Source organism: Salmo salar, chromosome 02 (genome assembly GCF_965601325.2).
Source record: "Salmo salar chromosome 02, fSalSal1, whole genome shotgun sequence".
NCBI lineage: Eukaryota > Metazoa > Chordata > Actinopteri > Salmoniformes > Salmonidae > Salmo > Salmo salar.
Window position 1 is genome coordinate 9385493 of NC_138292.1, and position 27008 is coordinate 9412500.

The 27008-nt window shown below is 41.5% G+C and overlaps 2 protein-coding genes across 5 annotated transcripts in view; both read right to left on the bottom strand.

Annotated features, from left to right (window-relative positions):
• The window catches only part of LOC106595550 (gasdermin-E), an 84948-nt gene extending 69166 nt beyond the window's left edge, over positions 1-15782 (bottom strand). Inside the window, exons 1-6 of one of the 3 annotated variants that reach the window (XM_045697133.2) lie at positions 15608-15782; positions 14689-14944; positions 3560-3764; positions 958-1132; positions 444-564; positions 157-282 (exon numbers count right to left, since the gene is read on the bottom strand). In XM_045697133.2, coding sequence (XP_045553089.2) covers positions 157-282; positions 444-564; positions 958-1132; positions 3560-3764; positions 14689-14944; positions 15608-15619 — 895 coding nt within the window. In that variant the 5' untranslated portion in view covers positions 15620-15782. Of the gene's footprint in view, positions 1-156; positions 283-443; positions 565-957; positions 1133-3559; positions 3765-14688; positions 14945-15263; positions 15474-15607 lie in introns of those variants that run through there. The other 2 variants (XM_082959611.1, XM_082959610.1) reach the window with 2 other exon arrangements.
• Positions 15783-18882: 3100 nt separating this feature from the next.
• Positions 18883-27008, bottom strand: part of LOC106591932 (gasdermin-E) — a 23234-nt gene continuing 15108 nt past the window's right edge. For both annotated transcript variants that reach the window (XM_082959613.1, XM_082959612.1), the window contains exons 8-10: positions 24257-24428; positions 24075-24148; positions 18883-21552 (exon numbers count right to left, since the gene is read on the bottom strand). In XM_082959613.1, coding sequence (XP_082815739.1) covers positions 21328-21552; positions 24075-24148; positions 24257-24428 — 471 coding nt within the window. In that variant the 3' untranslated portion in view covers positions 18883-21327. The remainder of the gene's footprint in view (positions 21553-24074; positions 24149-24256; positions 24429-27008) is intronic.

Genomic DNA, 27008 nt, shown 5'->3' on the forward strand with positions numbered 1-27008 from the left:
AGTAGACTACATGTTGACCAGATGTTCCATTCAGTAGACTACTTGTTGACCAGATGTTCCATTCAGTAGACTACATGTTGACCAGACGTTCCATTCAGTAGACTACATGTTGACCACTAGACAGGAGACATTACCCTCCACTGGAATTATTATTACCTTTGTTCAGATTTAGGGGGCTGTTGGGAGCAAAGTCGCCTCTCAGGCCCATAATTCCATCCTCTTCCATCTCGTAATTTGACCTAACTTTTTCAAAGCCCCCATTGTTGCGGATGAGGCACAGCTCTGTGGACAAGAGCAGACAACAGTCATAACCAGTCACACACAGACAGATACAGTGGCTGTACTAAATACACTGAGGAACATAGACGCTGGCTGTGTACTTTATCATGGTACTTAACCATGCAGCTTTACCTGGGACATTGATAAACCATACACTTCCTCACCAAACTTTCCATTGGGTTTGACCTTGAGTTCAATTAGACTGAAGGCAATGACAGTATATTCAGGAATCTTCAGCGACACATCACTTTCTGTCTGAGTACTGCCACTCTGCTTCATAGAGGCCTGTGGAGGAAATGTCAAATCAGTCAGAGACGTTTGGTGCACAAACGACCCAGATTCTAACCCAGACAGTCACCTATACTACACCATTACATCTTCAGGAAGTGGTTCTAATGATAAAAACAGGAAATTATCTATGTGGGAAACCAGGGCTACAGCATTCATCACTACTGAACAGTCATCTGTGATCTGTCAATATGGTTCTGACATTTATTTTATTTATGTACTGTTGGCCTAGCTATCATAAAGTAAGATTATTGAGATTAAAATCTATTTTGCAACAGAGATAATGTAAATCTGTGTTGTCAGTTATACATTATGATGTTTTTCCACTCATGAAAATATGATGAAAACATAATTCACTTCAGTAGAACGCCTGGTAATCTTTCCTCCTACCTTCACGCTCAGGGCCACGCAGGCGCTCACGGTGGCTCCTGCATATCCATGCTTCCGGACTTTGTTTGTGACCTGGCATGGTTGTGATGTCATAATCCTCTCCGTCAACACCCCTAATACTGCCCTGGGCTTCTCCCGGGTCTGCTTGATCACAGGGTGGGTCATGTCCAGACGTCTGGAGGAGAGGGACCCAAATAAATTATACAAAATATAGAGTGGGTGAGGTACTAGTTATGCTTCTTACTAGAGTGTTATTTTTGAACTGCAATGTCTTTCACGTCCCTCGCCTTTACAACCATGAAAAACACTTTAAAGGCTCTCTTCAATCTGTAACACTGAGGCGTTACGGATTACGCAATAGACTTCTAAAGGTAATTTCTCTTTGAGCCGACATATGCAGCGTTTATCAGGGAAAATAAGGGTAAAAAAAAAAATAGCCTTTGCATTTCAATCACACTGTAAAGCTGAATTTCCGTGATCCGGATTAAATACAGCCCTAAAATGACAAATAGTTTTATATCTCTTTATGTCATTAGTGTTACCACCTTATAAAATCACTCATTAAAAACATATAAAACATCATTTAGCATTCTCTCAATTGGCAAACTGTTGTTATACTAGCTAATCACACCCTTTAAGTACAGTATGTCATACATTTGAGGATTTTATTGATCATTTGGTGTGTGTCTAAATAAAAAGTTTAATTGCTGTTACTCAATTTAAATGAAGGGAAATTACATTGGGGGCAAAATACTTAATCATATCTCTTTAGTAAACTATTTTTAAAGGGTTAATGACCTTAGATTTGGACATAAATGCTGCATACTTTACATGTCGTCTCAAGTGAAAATGACCTTCCGTGGTCTGGATTGAATCTAGACCCTACGATTCTTTAGTGTTATGTTGATTGTGATAGCAGCGAGTATTCTAAGCTGTATTCTAAGTATGAGGAAATTGCTAAACCATTACAGTTCCACTTCTTTGTTATCTGACAGAACTTCAACCAGAAAACGTCCTTTTTACAACCAGTATACAACCTGACCAAGATGTCAGAAAAGATGCCAGCATGACCGCATTGCAATCCATTTTGCCCGCTGGTCTTGGGTCTAAATATTGACTCTTTGGGCAGGTGAACCGTATGATTGTAGTTAACATACCAACATGGACTCAGGGATCGAAGTAAACATAATTCTGTCTCTCTCCATTTAGTGTAATTTGTTACGTTTCGTATGTATTCATTTGTGGATGTCCATCATTCATTTCGTATGATATGATATGAAATACGATTTGTATGACATGTTACTAATTGCAATTCGTACAATATGTTATGAATTTGCAATACGTATGATATGTTACGAATGTCACTTTGCTGTGGCTAACGTTAACTAGGTGGCTAGATGGGCAACGTTAGCTAGGCGCTAGGGTTAGGGTCAGAGGTTAGGGTTAAGGTTAGGAGTTAGGGCTAGGAGAAGGGTTAGCTAACATGATGTGATTCGAACACACAACCTTCCTCTTTTTGTTTTTGGCTCATGTAACCATATGTATCATACTAATTTGAGTGTCACAGATTTACATTTACGATGTTACGTCTTTTAGGCCAGGCTGAATATACACTGAGTGTACAAAACATTTACACCTTACTAATATTGAGTTGCACAGCCCCCGTTTACCCTCAGAACAGCCTCAATTCGTCGGGGCATGGACGCTACAAGGTGTCGAAAGCGTTTCACAGGGATGCTGGCCCATGTTGACTCCAATGCTTCCCACAGTTGTGTCAAGTTGGCTGGATGTCCTCTGGGTGGTGGTCCATTCTTGATACACAACTGTTGAGCGTGAAAATCCTAGCAGCGTTGCAGTTCTTGGCATAATCCGGAGCGCCTGGCACCTACTACCATAGCCCGTTCAAATGCACCTACATTTTTTGTCTTGTCCATTCACCCTCTGAATGGCACAATTAATGTAGGAGAATATAACACATTAGATCTGGTGAAAAATAATACAAAGAAAAAAACATGCATTTTCACATTTGCTTTTTGTTCCATCATCTTTGAAATGCAAGAGGAAGGCCATTACATAACTTAGGAGTCTAGCTGCAATTTAGATGTTGTCCACTAGATGGCAGCAGTGTATGTGCAGAGTTTTAGACTGATCCAATGAACCATTGCATTGCTGTTCTGCCCAAATGTGCCTAATTGGTTTATTGATACATTTTCAAGCATATAACTGTGCACTCTCCTCAAACAATAGCATGGTATTCTTTCACTGTAATAGCTACTATAAATTGGACAGTGCAGTTAGATTAACAAGAATTTAAGCTTTATTCACATATAAGACATGTCTATGTCCTGGAAAGTTTGCTGTTACTTACAACTGTCATGCTAATCACATTAGTGCATGTTAGCTCAACCGTCCCGGTATAGGGATCCCGATCCCGTAACCGGTCTCCTCCCCTTCATCTACACTGATTGAAGTGGATTTAACAAGTGACATCAATAAGGGATCATAGCTTTCACCCAGATTCACCTGGTCAGTCTGTCATGGAAAGAGCAGGTGTTCTTAATGTTTTGTACACTCAGTGTATGAACAGTATAGAGCAACTCACTTGTCTTTCGAGTAGTTAACCAACTCCTTCACTTCCACCGCCTCTTTCTTCAGTCTGCCAAAGGACGACTCTTGTTCGTTGAAGCGTTTTAAGCACAAGTTAAGTTTTAAATCAGCCGCCAATCCCTCCACATTTCCATCTGAGTTGATTTCTTTCTTGTCACCAAATGTCCCACTGTGGTCCACGAAGTCCGACTTCTTCACATCTGAGGGAACATTCAACATTAGAATAGACACATGATCATTTTCATCATTTTTCATGAAGGGGGAATTCAGACCTGAGTTATGAGCACATACATTTCATTTATTTCACTTCTATGCACTTTTCTCTCTACACGCATTCTGACCTTGAACTTAAGCATGGAGAAACGCAGGTGCCAGCCAGATATTCATTTGGGGTGGAGATCACAGACATGCAGGTGTGTCTACAGATACACCGTATTCTGACCTTGATTTAATTCCCTCATAATTCCACCACCTTCACACACAAAGAAACCATGAATAAGGTGGAGCAACCTGTGGGTTCCAAGTGGAAAACATGGACTTGGTCCTGCGTAGCTCAGTGGGAAGAGCATGGGGTTTGGTGATATTTCACTCACGTTAGTCTGTCAACCATGTCCAATCACCCACCATCTCCATGTCTACATTTCAAAAGCCAATCATGTATATAGCCATAGCTCACATTACCTATATATCTATGAGGGGCGGCAGGTAGCATAGCGGTTAAGAGTGTTGGGTCTGTATCCGAAAGGTTGCTGGTTCAAATCCCAGAGCCGTCAAGGTGGAAAATCTGCCGTTCTGGTCTTGAGCATGGCTAGGACTCCCCATGTCCCAATGATGTTGATTAAGGCAGCCCCCCACCTCTCTGATTCAGACACAGTTCAGTTGAATGTCCAATGATGTTGATTAAGGCAGCCCCCCACCTCTCTGATTCAGACACAGTTCAGTTGAATGTCCAATGATGTTGATTAAGGCAGCCCCCCACCTCTCTGATTCAGACACAGTTCAGTTGAATGTCCAATGATGTTGATTAAGGCAGCCCCCCACCTCTCTGATTCAGACACAGTTCAGTTGAATGTCCAATGATGTTGATTAAGGCAGCCCCCCACCTCTCTGATTCAGACACAGTTCAGTTGAATGTCCAATGATGTTGATTAAGGCAGCCCCCCACCTCTCTGATTCAGACACAGTTCAGTTGAATGCATTCAGTTGTGCAGCTGACTAGGTCATTTCTTTGTGAATTAAAATCAGTCAGGGCATGATATAGCCAAAGTTAACTAATTTGCCATGATGCTTGATTAGCATACTTGCTTGAATACTGACTAATTTCCCAATAACACCATGTGTTATTGTAGGCTAAATGTTTTAGCCTAGTTTACATTAGGTTTCCATTGTATTGCTAATTGTTCTTGTGGTAGTGTGTTACATTCATCCTGTTGGTTACAGCCCCATAAGGGAGTGGATGTCCCACTTGCAGACATTTGCCACCACAGGGGTTTGGCCTGTCGATGCGGCAACATGCCAGCTCTGAGGAAGAAAAGGTGGCATGACCTCTTTCAGAAGGTACTGTATGTATTATGACAAGAGATAATGGCCATGCATAGGCACATGACATCTGAACTTTGTGTTCATCTAGAAAACAGACTGTATTACTAGAAATACCTGTCATTAAATGTAGGTCTTAAATACTAATGAACTGCAACTTTATTACAATATTAGGCCATCAAATTGTCATGGCATATTGTAACAAAGAGGCTACACACAGTGTCAAAGTCTCAAGCTGTGATCTTGTCAACCAATCACGACAGGTTAAGGAAAGTTCCAGAGAGAGCTAGAGTTCATCACCCCTTGACTCCCGGGTTCAGGTGTGGGGGATGCGTAGTGGGGTGAGCTGCTTGAGAGTGGTGTGAGATGGTGGACACCAGCTGGGACTTCCTAACACATGCTTCCTTACGTATTGTTACAGGTAGAGAATTGCCCAATGTAGGTTTGTGGACAACTCTGCTCGGGGGCTTCAGAGAGGGGCTTCAGAGAGGGGCTTCAGAAAGGGGCTTCAGAGAGGTGTCTGTGGATTTCACCCCCAGGAGGTAACATTAATAAAGCTTTTAAGCTAAAACAACATTTCTTTTTCTGATTTAATGATTTAGATACCATAGCGCTATCTCTGTATTTTCCCCCCTATGTTTTAAGCACATGGTGTTATTGGGAAATTAGTCAGTATTCAAGCAAGTATGCTAATCAAGCATCATGGCAAATTAGTTAACTTTGGCTATATCATGCCCTGACTGATTTTAATTCACTGCGGACCTGCTGGGCGGCACCCACAACTCCACCAGCGCCTGCGTCTGCTGTTCAGACTCCTGCATTGAGGACTACATTGAACTTGTTGTCAATGGTAAATATGAAGAAAAAAAATCCTTCAACTACTATGGCTCTGCTGCCATGAGTGAACACTGATTCAGATAATCCTTTTGACAGGTGACTTGATTCCCTCCTCCGTTAATTGTGACTATTAGGTTTTGCAGTTCATTAAGCAAAGTTTTTGGGGGCTCTCGTGTCTGCAGCAAGACCCAACCTTAACTTAGCAAGGAAGCCTGCTCAGGTAAATAAAATACAAGCTAACCTGTCAAAAGTGTGGTTTGTATTGATTGGTTCTATAACAGTATGACCTTCAATAATCTTAATGCAACTACATATATTTTACAGACACAACATGTCTGTAGCCTGGCCACGTTGTCTACAGCCTCTGTGAGTACCTCAACCCTTCCTCTGGCCTCTGTGAGTGCCTCAACCTTTCCTCTGGTCTCTGTGAGTGCCTCAACCTTTCCTCTGGCCTCTGTGAGTGCCTCAACTCTTCCTCTGGCATCTGTGAGTGCCTCAACCTTTCCTCTGGCCTCTGTGAGTGCCCTCAACCTTTCCTCTGGCCTCTGTGAGTGCCCTCAACCTTTCCTCTGGCCTCTGTGAGTGCCCTCAACCTTTCCTCTGGCCTCTGTGAGTGCCCTCAACCTTTCCTCTGGCCTCTGTGAGTGCCCTCAACCTTTCCTCTGGCCTCTGTGAGTGCCTCAACTTTTCCTATGGCCTCTGTGAGTGCCCTCACCTTTACATGGTGTATGCGAGTGCCCCAATGCCTGCATTGCTGTCTGTAAGGGACATTTTACCTACTACATTGTGTGTCATGTTTTAAATATCACATGACCATATGGTCCGTATTGTTGGATTCGACATTTCGAACATTGAGATATTAAATAAATGATAGAGAAGAAGCAAAGAATATGAGGAGTGAAAGAGACGACTGGGTTTTATGTCAGAAGTTAATGGTTTTCTGTAGAAAGACAGATGGTGTTGGAATGTGTTGGGGGACAGAAGGAGAGCACCGTGTTGATACAGGAAAGACAGATGGTGTTGGAATGTGTTGGGGGACAGAAGGAGAGCACCGTGTTGATACAGGAAAGACAGATGGTGTTGGAATGTGTTGGGGGACGGAAGGAGAGCACCGTGTTGATACAGGAAAGACAGATGGTGTTGGAATGTGTTGGGGGACAGAAGGAGAGCACCGCGTTGATACAGGAAAGACAGATGGTGTTGGAATGTGTTGGGGGACGGAAGGAGAGCACCGTGTTGATACAGGAAAGACAGATGGTGTTGGAATGTGTTGGGGGACGGAAGGAGAGCACCGTGTTGATACAGGAAAGACAGATGGCGTTGGAATGTGTTGGGGGCGGGGGGCACCGCGGACAGGAGCGAGGCGGGAGGGGGGCGGGGGAGCCCGCGTTGATACAGGAAAGACAGATGGCGTTGGAATGTGTTGGGGGACGGAAGGAGAGCACCGCGTTGATACAGGAAAGACAGATGGCGTTGGAATGTGTTGAGGGACAGAAGGAGAGCACCGTGTTGATACAGGAAAGACAGATGTACATCTGTGGATTAGGTAAGGTCAGGAGGTGAGGTCAGATCCCCTTAAGGGAGTAATAAGGGTTAGATATCCTGTTACCCTTTTCCTGTTGAACCATAAGATCTAAGGATTGGAGAGAGGGAGTGTCTTAAGTGGGATGTATATAACTGTGATGGTGAGAAATGTTTTTCTGTCTGAATTACAGCTGTACAGAACCTTTGGGCAGAATTAAACTTGGTTAAAGCTTCTCTAGCGTCCGTGAGTTATTTACTCAGAAAAATAAGAACCTAACAGATGCACTGCGAGCAGGGTTCACCACGATTTGTAGTCAAACCAAAGAGTCCACATCAGTGGAGCAGAGTTGGCAACAAACAAGGTAGGCTAGTTCCTATATCTGTTTCCACTCATTTTGACATCTTGGGGAGATGAGAATCGTTGGCTGAACTAATTATGGGATACAGACCTGGACAGCCTAAGTTTAATTCTATAGGCCCATTGTGTAACGACCGGTCGTAGCTTTATTGTAAATGGTAAGGCCCGGAAGGTAAACTCACACAGGCTGGTCCCTGTAGGGTAAGTCCCAGGGGGTAACTCCCTAGTAGGTTGGTTCCTGCTAGTACTATAAAGTCAATAGTAAATCCCAGTGGATTAATATCTGTGATTACTATAAATATAGGGTGAGTCCCGGAAAGTAAGCCCCCGTAGGCTGGAACCTGCGAAGGGTGAGTCCTAGGGGGTAAATCCCGGCGGGGTTGGTTCCCTGCATAGCTATAACGGGGTGAGAGCCTAGTTGTATTGGCCATACAAGTGTGTGTGTGAATGGAAGGTTAGTTGTGTGCCCTGTTGGGCTGGTGAACCATGGCAGATTATGTGGAAATAGGAAGACAAGTGTGAATAATTTTGATGATGTGGGTTATCAATAATAGTGATATTTGAGGAAGTACTGGAATAGGACATGAAATTATGTGTAAGGAAAGAAAATTATGTGGATATATTGAAGCAACATCTCAAGACATCAGTCAAGATGTTAAAGCTTGGTTGAAAATGAGTCTTCCAAATGGACAATGACCCCAAGCATACTTCCAAAGTTGTGGCAAAATGGCTTAAGGACAACAAACTCAAGGTATTGGAGTGGCCATCACAAAGCCCTGACCTCAATCCTATAGAACATTTGTGGGCAGAACTGAAAAAGTGTGTCCAAGCAAGGAGGCCTACAAACCTGACTCAGTTACACCAGCTCTGTCAGGAGGAATGGTCCAAAATTCACCCAACTTATTGTGGGAAGTGTCACATCCTGACCAGTAATAGGGGTTATTTGTTATTGTAGTTTGGTCAGGACGTGGCAGGGAGTATTTGTTTTATGTGGTTCGGGCTGGTGGTGTTAGTAGTAGGGTGTTTGATTTATTATTCCCGGTTTTGGGCACTGTTCTATGTTAATGTATTTCTATGTTCAGTCTAGTCATTTGTATTTCTATGTTTAGTTAATTGGGGGTTGGACTCTCAATTGGAGGCAGGTGTTTTCTCGTTGCCTCTGATTGAGGGTCCTATAAATAGGTATGTGTTTGTTTTAGTATTTTGTGGGAGATTGTTCTTGTTTAGCTGTTTGCCTGACGAGACTGTCAAGTTCGTTTGTGTTTTTGGTTTTCCTTCTTTGTCCGCTAATAAAAGAAGATGAGTGTACATTTTCCCACTGCGTCTTGGTCTCAACCCTACGACAACCGTGACAGGAAGCTTGTGGAAGGCTACCCGAAACATTTGACCCAAGTTAAACAATTTAAAGGCAATGCTACCAAATACGAATTGAGTGTATGTAAACTTCTGACCCACTGGGAATGTGATGAAAGAAATAAAAGCTGAAATATATCATTCTCTCTACTATTATTCTGACATTTCACATTCTTAAAATAAAGGGGTGATACTAACTGACCTAAGTAGGGGGATTTTTACCAGGATTAAATGTGAGAAATTGTGAAAACCTCAGTTTAAATGTATTTGGCTAAGGTGTATGTAAACTTCCGACTTCAACTATATATATATACACTGCTCAAAAAAATAAAGGGAACACTTAAACAACACAATGTAACTCCAAGTCAATCACACTTCTGTGACATCAAACTGTCCACTTAGGAAGCAACACTGATTGACAATAAATTTCACATGCTGTTGTGCAAATGGAATAGACAACAGGTGGAAATTATAGGCAATTAGCAAGACACCCCCAATAAAGGAGTGGTTCTGCAGGTGGTAACCACAGACCACTTCTCAGTTCCTATGCTTCCTGGCTGACCACTCCTTTATTTGGTCACTTTTGAATGCTGGCGGTGCTTTCACTCTTGTGGTAGCATGAGACGGAGTCTACAGTCCAGAGCATGGAGGCGCTACCAGGAGACAGGCCAGTACATCAGGAGACGTGGAGGAGGCCGTAGGAGGGCAACAACCCAGCAGCAGGACCGCTACCTCCGCCTTTGTACAAGGAGGAGCAGGAGAAGCACTGCCAAAGCCCTGCAAAATGACCTCCAGCAGGCCACAAATGTGCATGTGTCTGCTCAAACGGTCAGAAACAGACTCCATGAGGGTGGTATGAGGGCCCGACGTCCACAGGTGGGGGTTGTGCTTACAGCCCAACACCGTGCAGGACGTTTGGCATTTGCCAGAAAACATCAAGATTGGCAAATTCGCCACTGGCGCCCTGTGCTCTTCACAGATGAAAGCAGGTTCACACTGAGCACATGACAGACGTGACAGAGTCTGGAGACGCCGTGGAGAACGTTCTGCTGCCTGCAACATCCTCCAGCATGACCGGTTTGGCGGTGGGTCAGTCATGGTGTAGGGTGGCATTTCTTTGGGGGGCCGCACAGCCCTCCATGTGCTCGCCAGAGGTAGCCTGACTGCCATTAGGTACCGAGATAAGATCCTCAGACCCCTTGTGAGACCATATGCTGGTGCGGTTGGCCCTGGGTTCCTCCTAATGCAAGACAATGCTAGACCTCATGTGGCTGGAGTGTGTCAGCAGTTCCTGCAAGAGGATGGCATTGATGCTATGGACTGGCCCGCCCGTTCCCCAGACCTGAATCCAATTGAGCACATCTGGGACATCATGTCTCGCTCCATCCACCAACGCCACGTTGCACCACAGACTGTCCAGGAGTTGGCGGATGCTTTAGTCCAGGTCTGGGAGGAGATCCCTCAGGAGACCATCCGCCACCTCATCAGGAGCATGCCCAGGCGTTGTAGGGAGGTCATACAGGCACGTGGAGGCCACACACACTACTGAGCCTCATTTTGACTTGTTTTAAGGACATTACATCAAAGTTGGATCAGCCTGTAGTGTGGTTTTCCACTTTAATTTTGAGTGTGACTCCAAATCCAGACCTCCATGGGTTGATAAATTGGATTTCCATTTATTATTTTTGTGTGATTTTGTTGTCAGCACATTCAACTATATAAAGAAAAAAGTATTTAATAAGATTATTTATTTCATTCAGATCTAGGATGTGTTGTTTTTGTGTTCCCTTTATTTTGTTGAGCAGTATATTAACACGCTAGAACTGATGCGGACCAAGAAATAACGGCGACAAAACACTGGAAAGACTTTGGGACCACGAGAGCGCAATGGAAGCAAGTCGGTCGGAGGTGGTTTAAACTTGATTCTAATGTAATCTTTTCTTACATGCTGACCAGACCGGACACCGTGTACGCAAGTACCCACGTGCCATCTCCTCATTGGTTATACCCACACGGGTGATTGAAAGACTGAACTGTTTTTCGGGTAGTCGTGGTAATACCATGAAAGTTTAGATGCCAATCACCATGTAAGTTCAAAGATGAAAAAGCCTGGAAGGAGGAGAGGTGACTAGAAACTATTCGGTTGACTGTTTTATGTGTGGATTAATTGTCGGAGTAGAGGACCTTGTGCATTTCAGGTAAAATAACAACTCAATGTTTATATCCCAGGACAAATTAGCTAGCAACAGCAAGCTAGCTAAATAGGACAAATTAGCTAGCAACAGCAAGCTAACTAGCTAAATTGCCATACATGTTTAATGCTTTTCGACCTGTCCCCAAATTAATGTCATTGGTTCAGAGTTTGTTTTGATATTTTAACCTGCGTGTCGTGATCATGTTTGGTGTGGGGGGGACAAAATAAATGTATGCAGGATGGCGCACGCGCAGCCGGTTTGGGTTCAGTGTTATGGAAAACAGTATCAAGCATAGTGTTTTACACATGCTCAGTTCTAGGGTCTCGGGGGCTGCGTGAGTGGAAATGTGAAATCTAAGTTATGGAACTCCCTCGCGTGATTCTGTTGTGGGGAAGAATCCTCAATGAAACTTACATTAAATGTGAAGAATGACACATTTGCATCTGTTGGCCATCCAGTAGCCTATTAATTGATATGCCATTGTAGGCTACTGTAGAATATCATTTGACAAAATAGAAAAGACTATATCACTGGAGTCATTCCAAATCAATTTGTACCACTTGTGTAGCCTACTTAGAGCTGGCACACGGATTTAATAAATAGCCTATAACTTCAGTTTATTGTTGTTGTAGCCTTGTGTTATTATGCAGTTATTAATGGCCATGTTTAGTTCATTAAATTGAAAGTTATCAAAGCTCTATCACAATTGCCGATCAATTGTTAGAACACATTAGAATGACGGTAACAGTCAGTCAGATTAGGCTACAGGTAAACAAACACTGGCTGTTGTTGACAAGCATATTCAGTTCATATACATATTATTCATATTTCATTCAGTGATTGAAATGATGACCTCATCCCCAGTAGCCTATTCCAGCAGGCTATTGGTTAACACAAGCACCCTGCCTGAGGGGCTGCTCTGGTGTTTCAAATCAAATTTGATTTGTGACATGCGCCGAATACATCAGGTGTTGTATTGTATTGTACCTTACAGTGAAATGCTTACTTACAAGCCCCTCACCAACAATGCAGTTTTAAGAAAATACCTAGAAAAAAGTAAGAGATAAGAAAAACAAATAATTAAAGAGCAGCAGTAAATAACAATAGCGGTGCTATATACAGGGGGTACCAGTACAGAGTCAATGTGTCAATGTACAGGGGCACCGGTGTCGAGGTAATTGAGGTAATTATGTAGATGCAGGTAGGGTTGTTAAAGTGACTATGCATAGATAATAACAGAGAGTAGCAGCAGCGTAGGGGGGGGATAGTCTGGGTAGCCATTTGATTAGCTGTTCAGGAGTCTTGTGGCTTGGGGGTAGAAGCTGTTTAGAAGCCTCTTGGACCTAGACTTGGCGCTCTGTTACTGCTTGCCGTGCGGTAGCAGAGAGAACAGTCTATGACTAGGGTGGCTGGAGTCTTTGACAATTTTTAGGGCCTTTCTCTGACAACTCCTGGTATAGAGGTCCTGGATGGCAGGAAGCTTGGCCCCAGTGATTTACTGGGCCGTTCGCACTACCCTCTGTAGTGCCTTGCTTTCGGAGGCCGAACAGTTGCCATACAAGGCAGTGATGCAACCCGTCAGGATACTCTCGATGGTGCAGCTATAAAACATTTTGAGGATCTGAGGACCCATGCAAAATCTTTTCAGTCTCCTGAGGGGGAATAGGTTTTGTTGTGACCTCTTCACGACTGTCTTGGTATGTTTGGACCATGTTAGTTTGTTGGTGATTAGAGGCAGAGAGAGGGGAAACTCTCAACCTGCTCCACTACAGCCCCGTCGATGAGAATGGGGGCGTGCTTGGTCCTCCTTTTCCTGTATTCCACAATCATCTCCTTTGTCTTGATCATGTTGAGGGAGAGGTTGTAGTCCTTGCACCAAACTGCCAGGGTTCTGACCTCCTCCCTATAGGCTGTCTCATCGTTGTCGGTGATCAGGCCTACCACTGTTGTGTCATAAGCAAACTTAATGATGGTGTTGGAGTCGTGCCTGGCCATGCAGTCATGAGTGAACAGGGAGTACAGGAGGGGGCTGAGCACGCACCCCTAAAATACCCCGGAGTTGACGATCAGTGTGGCGAGTGTGTTGTTACTTACCCTTACCACCTGGGGGCGGCCCGCCAGGAAGTCTAGGATCCAGTTGCAGAGGGAGGTGTTTAGTCCCAGGATCCTTAGCTTAGTGATGAGCTTTGAGGACACTATGGTGTTGAACACTGAGCTGTAGTCAATGAATAGCATTCTCACATAGCTGTTCCTTTTGTCCAGGTGGAAAAGGCAGTGTGGAGTCTGTGGATCTGTTGGTGTGGTATGCAAATTGAAGTGGGTCTAGAGTTTCTGGTTAATGGTGTTGATGTGAGCCATGACCAGCCTTTCAAAGCATTTCATGGCTACAGACGTGAGTGCTACGGGTCTGTAGTCATTTAGGCAGGTTACCTTAGTGTTCTTGGGCACAGGGACTATGGTGATCTGCTTGAAACATGTTGGTATTACAGACTCTGACAGGGAGAGGTTGAAAATGTCAGTGAAGACGACGTTTACCTGGGTTTAAAGGATTTATCTATAGTTATGCACATGCACAAAAGGGATGTATTTACAATTATAAACCGGGTTCGAGCCCTGAATGCTGATTGGCTGAAAGCCATGCTATATCAGACCATATACCAAATGTATCACAAAACATTTATTTTTACTGTTCTAATTACGTTGGTAACCAGTTAATAATAGCAATAAGGCACCCAGGGGGTTTGTGGTATATGGCCAATATACCACAGCCAGAGGCTGTATCCAGGCACTCTGCGTTGCATCATGGTAAGAACAGCCCTTAGCCGTGGTATATTGGCCATATACCACACCCCCTCGGGCCTTATTGATTAATCAGAGGATCCCTGTCTTATAAGAGTTGATTGTTTATCTTGTCATTATTGTACTGCCGTGTTTTGTTTATATGGTCTGTCTTTGAGTTTAATATCGACATCCATTGATGGAAAATTATCTGGTGAGTTTAATAATATATTTTCTCTTGCAACATATTCAAATTCCTTTATTACATCATGTTATAGTTCACAAATAAATATAATTTGGATGAAAAAACACATTTTGCTTCTAACGTCATTACAAGTTACGTCGATATTGCTTCTTAATTGGTTCGATTAAATTATGGAAAAAGGGTTTATTGTATAAATGTAGCAACTCCTCTCTTGCTGTAGGAAATAAAGGTTGGACTAGTTATCAGGCTTTTTGGGTGGGTTTTGAGTAGTCAACGTTCCGGGAATTTTTTTCTAAACCTGGCAACCCTGCCGGAGGAGCTGTTCTGGTGTTTACCTGGGTTTAAAGGTTTGTCTTCAGGTTCTCCAGGCTTCAGCACATCACTCAGGGAAAAGCCTCTGGACTGGTATTTCGGTTCCTGCCAGAAGCATCCACATCTGGGCCTGGTCTTCACAATGAGTGAGAGGAGATTCAGTTTACCAGAGCTGTCGTTCAGACTGGACACAGGGATCAGGCTACCGTTAGAATCTACTTCCTTCAACATGGATTTTACGGCCTTGGAAATCATGATGGTGGTGGATCGTGTTTCTGGCTGCAGCAAATGACAAAGACATAAATGACAAAGACGTCTAAGATGAACTAAGATGAACACATAAACATTCAATCAATACAACAGCTTCCCGAAGTGCATTCTAAATACATTTCACACACATGAAAGATGGCAAGACAATCAATACAAACACAAGATTCACTTTCCCTGGGAAAAGAGTGGATCAGAACGGAGTAGCATTGCTTTTGACAAGACAGGAATACAAACAGGAAATCATTTCAGTCAAAAATGCTGGTCATTCAAGTCTATCCAAAGCATGCTGTATATTTTTCTGATCGCAACACTGCAAGAGCTTCAATACCAGGTTCTCGCTGCTTTTTCCTCTGGGTCCTTATGACTTAGAGATACGTTATTAAGAATGAGATATGAATATGTCTGAAATGCATTAGCTAAGATTTCATTACATACTAGTAGGAGGAGTCTCTTTATCTTAACCCCTTGCTGGGAAACTGTCCTGGTCCACTCTTATGTTCCTGCTCTTCACTTCTGTTTTATTTCATGACAAAATCAGTTAGAACTACATGCCACATTACTGGGAAGTATATTCCGGTTTGATGTGTTGTCATCCTCATAGCAGTGAAGCAGTGTTGGGGAGTAGTTTCAAAATGCAATTCAACAAAGCAGACAGTTAGTTCCTACAAGTACCTGGATGTTCATATGAACAATGTGCTTAGCTGGAAAGTCCAAGTAGAGTGTCTGCTCCAGTGTCCAACAACACCTCTATTTCCTACACAGACTCAGGGTTATTGGAGTTTACCAGAGAATAATGCTCCTGTTCTTACATGTAATAACTCAGTAACTCATCCACTTTCACTTTCACTTTCTTCAGGCTACTGAAGCACAGCTTTGTTTTTATACTGCTGCTACTTCCTGTTTATTATCTATGCACAGTCACTTTACCCCTTCCTACATGTACAAATTACCTCAACTAACCTGTACCCCCTGTATATAGCCTCGTTATTGTTATTTTATTGTGTTACTTTTTATAACTTTTTACTTTAGTTTATTTGGTAAACATTTTCTTAATGGCTTGTGAGTAAGCATTTCACTGTAAGGTCTACACCTGTTTTGTATTTGGCGCATGTGACAAATAAAGTTTGATTTGATGAGGAATGTTTCCTTTAAGGCCCTGTACACACTGAAGTTGTAGAACTAATAATGCACAACTCATTTGGTAAAACTGTTTTAATACAACAGAGTGTTTCTGCACAAACAGTGTTGTTTGTGAAATATTTGGTTGTGTGAAATATTTTGTGTAGATGAACTCTGTTATAGCACAGGAATATCAGTATTAGCCTACAGTATTTTAAGGCTCCCGAGTGGCGCAGTGGTCTAAGGCACTGCATCTCAGTGCTAGAGGCGTCACTACAGACCCTGGTTCAACCCTGGGCTGTATCACAACCGGCCGTGATCGGGAGTCCCATAGGGCAGCGCACAATTGGCCCAGCATCGTCCAGGTTAGGGGAGGCTGGGGTAGGCCGTCATTGTAAAATAAGAATTTGTTCTTAACTGATTTGAATAGTTAAATAAAGGTTAAATATATATATATATATATATATATATATATATATATTTTTTTTTTTTAAGTATCATTCACAATCTTTGTGTCCAATGTGTGGTAAATCAGTTGTCCAACCTGAGTGTGTACGGGGCCTAACTGTTACTACAGGGTCAGAAAGTCACATCCATATACTTCACCACTGTACTGTAGGAGAGTCAAACACTAACAGACAGTTATCAGTTCCAAAGTGCAATAACAGTTCTCAAGGTCAAGTTTCAGTTTCAATTTGAACAAATCCCAGGAGCCTTGCAGTAATAACATACTGTGGTATAGGGTTTCTGATGACAACATGTCTATGTTGTTCAAACACTGTGAATCAGACATCACAGAGATGGACTATCATACTGACTATCTATGTTGTTCAAACACTGTGAATCAGACGTCACAGAGATGGACCATCATACTGACTCCACATATTGGGGATGTTATCTCTGAGTATAGAATCATTATTAAAAAGATGGAAAACTTAATCACACTGGTATTCTAAACATCAAGATTACCAGGGTGATGGACTTCATCTTTGTTTTAATAAGTATACTTTTTACACACTGTAGCACAGTAATGTGAGAAAGTTTACACTTTCAAATGAGTATAGAATAATAACAGACTTCACAGACTTGTTTTTGGGACATGATTCTGGTGAACAGTATTTTGAACAGGATTCTGTTTCTGTTGTTGTCATAAGGGTCACTTGACAATGCAAAACATGTAGGACCCCCCTGACCCCCCCCCAAAATGTATTTAATTTAACTGTACTGTCTATAAAGATATGAATGTGTATATATGAACAGTGTGTAAATAGTATTTTTGTTGTCTCTTGGTGTCTTTCCAATAGACACTGAGTATAACAAACATTTGGAACACCTTCCTAATATTGAGTTGTACCCCTCAGAACTCTCAGTTCATCAGGACATGGACTCTACACGGTGTCTAAAGCATTCAACAGGGATGCTGGCCCATGTTGACTCCAATGCTTCCCACAGTTGTGTCAAGTTGGCTGGATGTCATCTGGGTGGTGGATCATTCTTGATACACAACTGTTGAGAGTGAAAAACCCAGCAGCATTGTAGTTGTTGACACAAACCAGTGCGCCTGGCATCTCTACCATTCTCTGTTCAAAGGCACTTAAATATTTTGTCTTGCCCATTCACCCTCTGAATGGCACACATACACAATCCATGTCTTCATTGTCTCAAGGCTTGAAAATCGTTCTTTAACCTGTCTCCTCCCCTTCATCTACACTTGCTGAAGTGTACTTAAAAAGTGGCATTAATAAGGGATCATTCACCTGGTCAGTCTATGTCATGGAGAGAGCAGGTGTTCTTAATGTTTTGTACACTCTGTGTTTAACTATTATTTTAATGTAATATCTTATGTTGTTCTTGTCTATAACTGTTCTGTAATTTGTCATGTATTTGTACGTTTCATGTGGACTCCAGGAAGAGTAGCTGCTGCATGTGCAGTATCTAATGGGGATCCTAATAAACTAACCCCCCCCCCCCCCCCCCCCCCCCCTCACCCCCCCTCTGTAATGTCCCACTTTATGTTGTATTATCTAATGATTAGAAGAATGGAGGTCGGGACGTCTGATATCGTTTGTTGAACTTTATTGAAAGCGTTACAAGGATACATACACTGTTGTTCACTAGTTCTTTAGCTCAACTAGTGCAGGAGTAAAATACTGGAATGGTTCAAATAGGATTTATAATTGACATAATATCTGCCATTTAGCAGACACTTTTATCCAAAGCAACTTACAGTCATGTGTGTGTACCTGTTACGTATGGGTAGTCCTGGGAATCAAACCCACTACCATGTGACTCTACCAACTGCACTACAGAGGACCATATTCTCTCTCTCTCTCAATTCAAATGGCTTTATTAGCATGGGAAACATATGTTTACATTGCTAAAGCAAGTGAAATAGATAATAAACAAAAATGAACAGTAAACATTACACCCACAAAATATGATGTAAGAATATTGGAAGATAAATTCACAACGCAGTGAATTAACGATCAATGGAAATAGTTGTTTTTCAGTTCAGCGTCTGTTTAGAACCTGCGTGTGGGATTCTAGTCCAGGACTCATAGCTACATAAGGCAAGTTCTCATTGGTCCAAATTGTCTATACATTGAGCCTGAAACGGGATACTTGGTTATTTGGCCGTTGGCCCAATTTTACTGCAAGGATTTATATTTGGTCAACCACTGTCACGACGTCGACTGAAGGTGGCGCCTCTCCTCGTTCGGGTGGCGCTCGACGGTCGTCATCGCCGGCCTACTAGCTGCCACCGATCCTCTTTTCATTTTCTTTTGGTTAGGTCTGGTTTATGTGTGCACCTGTATTGTGTTAGATCGTTAGTGGAGGGTTATTTAGTCTCTCTGTTTAGGTTTGGGTATTGTGTTAGATCGTTAGTGGGGGGGTTATTTAGTCTCTCTGTTTAGGTTTGGGTATTGTGTTAGATCGTTAGTGGGGGGGTTATTTAGTCTCTGTTTAGGTTTGGGTATTGTGTTAGATCGTTAGTGGGGGGGTTATTTAGTCTCTCTGTTTAGGTTTGGGTATTGTGTTAGATCGTTAGTGGGGGGGTTATTTAGTCTCTCTGTTTAGGTTTGGGTATTGTGTTAGATCGTTAGTGGGGGGGTTATTTAGTCTCTCTGTTTAGGTTTGGGTATTGTGTTAGATCGTTAGTGGGGGGGTTATTTAGTCTCTCTGTTTAGGTTTGGGTATTGTGTTAGATCGTTAGTGGGGGGGTTATTTAGTCTCTCTGTTTAGGTTTGGGTATTGTGTTAGATCGTTAGTGGAGAGTTATTTAGTCTCTCTGTTTAGGTTTGGGTATTGTGTTAGATCGTTAGTGGAGGGTTATTTAGTCTCTCTGTTTAGGTTTGGGTATTGTGTTAGATCGTTAGTGGGGGGGTTATTTAGTCTCTGTTTAGGTTTGGGTATTGTGTTAGATCGTTAGTGGGGGGGTTATTTAGTCTCTCTGTTTAGGTTTGGGTATTGTGTTAGATCGTTAGTGGGGGGGTTATTTAGTCTCTCTGTTTAGGTTTGGGTATTGTGTTAGATCGTTAGTGGGGGGGTTATTTAGTCTCTGTTTAGGTTTGGGTATTGTGTTAGATCGTTAGTGGGGGGGTTATTTAGTCTCTCTGTTTAGGTTTGGGTATTGTGTTAGATCGTTAGTGGGGGGGTTATTTAGTCTCTCTGTTTAGGTTTGGGTATTGTGTTAGATCGTTAGTGGGGGGGTTATTTAGTCTCTCTGTTTAGGTTTGGGTATTGTGTTAGATCGTTAGTGGAGGGTTATTTAGTCTCTCTGTTTAGGTTTGGGTATTGTGTTAGATCGTTAGTGGGGGGGTTATTTAGTCTCTCTGTTTAGGTTTGGGTATTGTGTTAGATCGTTAGTGGGGGGTTATTTAGTCTCTCTGTTTAGGTTTGGTTATTGTGTTAGATCGTTAGTGGAGGGTTATTTAGTCTCTCTGTTTAGGTTTGGGTATTGTGTTAGATCGTTAGTGGGGGGGTTATTTAGTCTCTCTGTTTAGGTTTGGGTATTGTGTTAGATCGTTAGTGGGGGGGTTATTTAGTCTCTGTTTAGGTTTGGGTATTGTGTTAGATCGTTAGTGGGAGGGTTATTTAGTCTCTGTTTAGGTTTGGGTATTGTGTTAGATCGTTAGTGGGGGGGTTATTTAGTCTCTCTGTTTAGGTTTGGGTATTGTGTTAGATCGTTAGTGGGGGGGTTATTTAGTCTCTCTGTTTAGGTTTGGGTATTGTGTTAGATCGTTAGTGGGGGGGTTATTTAGTCTCTCTGTTTAGGTTTGGGTATTGTGTTAGATCGTTAGTGGAGGGTTATTTAGTCTCTCTGTTTAGGTTTGGGTATTGTGTTAGATCGTTAGTGGGGGGGTTATTTAGTCTCTCTGTTTAGGTTTGGGTATTGTGTTAGATCGTTAGTGGGGGGGTTATTTAGTCTCTCTGTTTAGGTTTGGGTATTGTGTTAGATCGTTAGTGGGGGGGTTATTTAGTCTCTCTGTTTAGGTTTGGTTATTGTGTTAGATCGTTAGTAGGGGGGTTATTTAGTCTCTCTGTTTAGGTTTGGGTATTGTGTTAGATCGTTAGTGGGGGGGTTATTTAGTCTCTCTGTTTAGGTTTGGGTATTGTGTTAGATCGTTAGTGGGGGGGTTATTTAGTCTCTCTGTTTAGATTTGGGTATTGTGCGTGATTGTTTTTCTCTGGTTTGGTTAGGTTGGGGTTGAGGCATTTTCCTCTGCATTTTGTGTATTTAAGGCAACGAGTTTTTGGGCTGCGCCCCTACTCTGTTTTCGGGCTCTTGCTGTATTTGGTATTTTTGCCCTGCTTTACATGTTGTTGGCAGTTTGGACTATTGCCTATTAAACGTGTGTTCACGGACCTTGGTCTCCTGCGCCTGACTTCACCCCTCCTGCTGCTTTGAGTTCCCTGACAACCACAAGCTAGGCTTGGGTATAAACTACATCCTGTCTCTTTGTTCAATAGAGAAACATTGAGGACAGGGAAGAATAACCATCTATCATCTACTTTCTAGCACAACCACTATGATTTGTTCTCTTTGAAAAAAAATGTTTTTCTCCCCCTGATTTGCATTGGGCTCTGTGTTGTTGAAGAACAGCATCAACTGCTAACAATGTCAATATACAGTGATGTAACGATCTGCAAATAGTTAAAGTACAAAAGGAAAATAAATAAACATAAATATGAGTTCGTCACTGGTTGCCCTTTTCTTGTGGCAACAGGTCACATCTCTCTGTCTCTCTGTCGCTCTGTCTCTTTCTCTCAGCTTACAGTAAAGAGGCCAGGCCTTTCACAGTGATACTCATGACTAGAGGAAGGTATCCAGGCTGGTCCTTCATCTCTGTCCTCAGTGTGTCCTCTCTCTTCAGTGTAACTTTAGAGTGACCAAAGAGACTCTCTGTCCTCCCAAACACCTCCTCCTCAGTCAGAACAGCCAGACCTGCATCTCTCAGAGAGAGGGTCTCCCCACTCCCTGCTGCCACATGCTGCACCTGGAGGACAAGCAGCACAGGAATACATGCTTTATTTTCTGGGTCATTCTCGAGTTACTGTTGAATTTCCATCCCTCGACCTTGCAATTGTGACAAACACTTTAAAATGACAAATAGTTAGAGATTATACATGTTTTAATTGATATTTAACTGTTTATCAATGTGAAACATAATGGAAGTCTTTATACTGCAAAACTTTCTTAGTGACATGTTTTTGGGATGTATTGTTTTGAATGTTATAAAATTAAACAAAAGTATTTGATATATTTTATAGATCAATAAAAACAAATATAATACATTGTTACCCCTTGAACATCACTCATTACAAATACATGTAATGAGTAATATATATATATATATATATATATATATATATATATATATATATATATATATATATATATATATATTACTCATTACATGTATTTGTAATGAGTGATGTTCAAGGGGTAACAATGTATTATATATATATATATGGCCAGGACGCTCTTGAAAAAGAGATTTTAAATCTCAATGAGCCCTTCCTGGTTAAATAAAGGTTAAATTTAAAAATATATATATATATACTACAAAGTAAACAAAATTAATGAATACACTGTATATAGATCAATAAAGCAAAGAAGGCCATTAAAATATATATATATATTTTTAAATGCTCAAGGTCCTTGATTTGAGTGATTGAGTGATTTTTAAGGCGGTAACACTAATTACATAAAACTTAGGGACACATAATAATTGTAAATATATATATATATACTACAAAGTAAACAAAATTAATGAATACACTGTATATAGATCAATAAAGCAAAGAAGGCCATTAAAATATATATATATATTTACAATTATTATGTGTCCCTAAGTTTTATGTAATTAGTGTTACCGCCTTAAAAATCACTCAATCACTCAAATCAAGGACCTTGAGCATTCCTTGCAATGGCAAACTGTTATCAGGGTAGGGGTCAATATTAAAGAAGATTATTAGCTAATGACACCCTTTATTATGTCATCAATGTTATGATTCCATAGATCATTTGGTGTGTTTAAATAAAACATATCATTGGTGTAATACATTTAAATGAAGGGAAATTACACTCTGAGCAAAATGATTAATCAAATATCTTTAGTAAATGATTTAGTCAATTATTTTTAAAGGTTAAATGACCTTAGATTTGAGATCGGTGGCCTCCATTTAAGAAAATCCTAAAATACTTACAAAAAGTAATTGGTGAGACCTATACTTTGATGCAACTCATCATTCAGGGCAGCCCCACCACTATCCAGTAGATGGTGCTGTTCTGCATGTAATTCTGGCTTTCATTCATGTCACAACATTATATCAGTATGCAAACACATTTGATTTGTAATTTCTTGAGCTAATAAGGCATATGGTACATGCTAGCTTCCCTGTTGAATTGCTATTTAGCCAAATTTTATTTGAGGAAAGGCAGCTCGCTAATGCAGCTGTTTCATTCTCACTCAGTGATCTGTTGTGGAGAGGCTAGCCTGGGGACTCAGTCAGCTGTAGCCCGCTTGGGTGCTGCCAAAGAGATTCATTAGTAATGTCCGCCCAAGAAGACTTGATGTCATTTGCCACAGATAAATAGACATCTTTTCTCCGGTAGCAATTTCATACTTGTTTATCGTCTTCTAGTTAGCTAGCTGAAAAGTCATCATGAATCATGTCAACAATCGCCCAGCAAATGATTTTCAAACTTGTAGAGATAAAACATCTTTGTGCTCATCAACCACTGAACAGGCCTCAGTTAAATTAGAGCAAGTTAGAAAATAATTAAACCTGAGTGGTTTGGATGGAACTTGCGGTGGCTAACAGCTGTTTGAGGTAGCTAGCTAGCTAGCTACTACGTGTTGTTAATGATTGATGTCAGAATGTAATAACCCAGGGAACTGTATCTATACAATGGTTGAAGCGAGGCAGGGAGTAGCTTTATAAACGTTGTTGCTTTATTCATAACCTGAGCATCTTGTTAACAGACAGGCAACTGCACTCAGAATGGTGTTCTGCTGCGTCCCAATACTCTAACAATGATTAGCAATATTGCAGACCGATGGTGATATATTTCTGAAGTAAAATAGACTTTACTCTATAAAGTATGCTGGACTACTGTGGTCTTCCTTGCAATAGGAGCCAAAGATCTGGGCAGGAGCCTATACACTGGTAATAACCCTTATGTTATAACGTTTGTGTGTGTGGCTCAAACTCACTGCTGGGATTGGTTATTATTTAGGATGGTGCATTCAATGTGTAGTGTGGTAATTTATCGATGCATATTCACCTTTTTCATTGAGTTTCCCCACCAATATTTTTATGTTAAAAATCACCACTGGTTACCATCATTGGTGTTACTACTGTTACTGGTGGTACAATGTTATCATAATGGTATAAATATTAGTTTATTTAACATGGAAGATATGCCCCAATACATTTACATGAACAAAAAGCTAGAAAAATGAACTCCAGGTCATACAGGACTGGAGACTCAATCAAGCAGGTGTGTACTCACCAGGATCTGCAGGGCCTGTAAGACTGGAGGACTGCAACAGGATCCCAACACAGAGAGACCCTCATCTGTCATTCCTGAAGATATAAATATGGACACACATAAAACCACATTAGTGAACATGGTTTCCCAGGAACTGATCAAATAATAACTGGAGAATAACTGAAAACTGCTCTCTATCTCACCGTCCATGGCACTGACAATGAGGTGGACGGCACTGAGAAGTGAGGATCTGAACTCATCCTCATCCTTCCCAACACATTGGTCTACAAGATCCAGTATGGCCTGGACTGTTTCCCTCTCAGACTCTTGCAGATCACCCAGGTCAGGAGTCTCACCATCACACATCTGATCCAGCTGTGATAAGACAGAGAGAGAGACAGAGAGAGAGAGAGAGAGACAGAGAGAGACAGAGACAGAGAGAGAGAGAGAGAGAGAGAGAGAGAGAGTCGGACGGACGGACGGACAGACAGACAGACAGACAGACAGACAGACAGACAGACAGACAGACAGACAGACAGACAGACAGACAGACAGACAGACAGGGAGAGAAAGAGAGAGAGAAAGAATGGTAAAAAGAGACAAGGCAAGAAGGGCCTTTGCTCTAGGTTGCGACAGGTAGCCTAGTGGTTCGGGCGTTGGGCCAGTAACCGAAAGGTTGCTAGATCAAATCCCCGAGTAGACAAGGTAAAAATCTGTTGTTCTGCTCCTGAACAAGGCAGTTAACCCACTGTTCCTCAGATGTCATTGTAAATAAGAATTTGTTCTTAACTGACTTGCAGGGTTAAATAAAAAAATGCCATCAAAATGAACATAAAATTTGACATTCCAATTAGGATTTTGCTAAAAATACTTGAATCAGATATAGAACCTGTTGCCACTGGTAATGGTTGTGAGGTCTGGGGTCCGCTCACAAAATGGGACAAACACCAAATTGAGACTCTGCATGCAGAATTCTGCAAAAATATCCTCCGTGTACAACATAAAATACCAAATAATGCGTGCAGAGCAGAATTGGGGCGATACCCACTAATTATCAAAATCCAGAAAAGAGCCATTAAAACTTCTTGGTGACAGGGGGCAGTATTCAGAAATTCAGATGAATAACGTGCCCAAATTAAACTGCCTGCTACTCAGGCCCAGAAGGTAGGATATGCAAATCATGAGTAGATTTGGATAGAAAACACTCGGAAGTTTCTAAAACTGTTTGAATGATGTCTGTGAGTATAACAGAACTCAAATGTCAGGCAAAAACCTGAGAAAATATCCAACCAGGGAGTGGTTTGTAGTTTTTCTATCTAATCCCTATTCAAACTACAGTGTCTGTGGGGTCATTTTGCACTTCCTAAGGCTTCCACTAGATGTCAACAGTCTTTAGAACCTTGTTTTATGCTTCTACTGTTACTGGGCAGAGAATAGGAGCTGACTCAGAACAAAACATAAATATGGAGTTTATCGAACAAAACAAACATTTCTTGTGGAAGTGGGAGTCCTGGGAGTGCATTCCGACGAAGATCAGCAAAGGTAAGTGAAGATTTATAATACTAATTCTGAGTTTAGTTCACTCCAGAACTTGGCGGGTAACTGTATAGCTTGCTTTGATGGCTGAGCTCTGTACTCAGAATATTGAAAAATGTGCTTTCGCCGTAAAGCTATTTTAAAATCTGACACAGTGGTTGCATTAAGGAGAAGTGTATCTATAATTCTTTCAATAACTGTTGTAAATTTGATCAACGTTTATGATGAGTATTTTTGTAAATTGATGTGCTCATTCACCGGCAGTTTTGGAGGGAATACATTTTCTGAACATCACGCGCCAATGTAAAATGGGGTTTATGGATATAAATATGAACTTTATCGAACAAAACATACATGTATTGTGTAACATTGAGTCCTGGGAGTGTCATCTGATAAAGATCATCAAAGGTTAGTGATTCATTTTAGCTGTATTTCTGAGTTTTGTGATGCCTCTCCTTGCTTGGAAAATGGCTGTGTGGTTTTTCTTGTTTAGGCGCTGTCCTAACATAATCTAATGTTATGCTTTCGCAGTAAAGCCTTTTTGAAATCGGACACTGTGGTTGGATTAAGGAGAATCTTATCTTTAAAATGGTGTATAATACTTCTGTGTTTGAGAAATTTGAATTATGAGATTTTTGTTGTTTTGAATTTGTCGCCCTGCTATTTCACTGGCTGTTGATAGTGTGTACCACGGGTAGGACATATCCCAGAGAGGTTAAATTCTACAACCACCTAAAAGGAAGCGATTCCCAAACCTTCCTTAACAAAGCCATCAACTACAGAGAGATGAAACTGGAGAAGAGTCCCCTACCAAGCTGGTCCTGGGGCTCTGTTCACAAATACAAACAGACCCCACAGAGCCCCAGGACAGCAACAGCAACATAATTAGACCCAACCAAATCATGAGAAAACAAAAAGATAATTACTTGACACATTGGAAAGAATTAACAAAAAACTGAGCAAACTAGAATGCTATTTGGCCCTAAACAGAGAGTACACAGTGGCAGAATACCTGACCACTGTGACTGACCCAAAATTAAAGAAAGCTTTGACTATGTACAGACTCAGTAAGCGTAGCCTTGCTATTGAGAAAGGCCACCATAGGCAGACCTGGATTTCAAGAGAAGACAGGCTATGTGCACACTAGCTACAAAATGAGGTGGAAACTGAGCTGCACTTCCTAACCTCCTGCCAAATGTATGGCCATATTAGAGACACATATTTCCCTCAGATTACACAAACCCACAAAGAATTTGAAAACAAATCAAATTTTGATAAACTCCCATATCTATTGGGTGAAATACCACAGTGTGCCATCACAGAAGCAAGAATTGTGACCTGTTGCCACAAGAAAAGGGCAACCAGTAAAGAAAAAATACAATTTTAAATACAACCCATATTTACGTTTATTTATTTTTG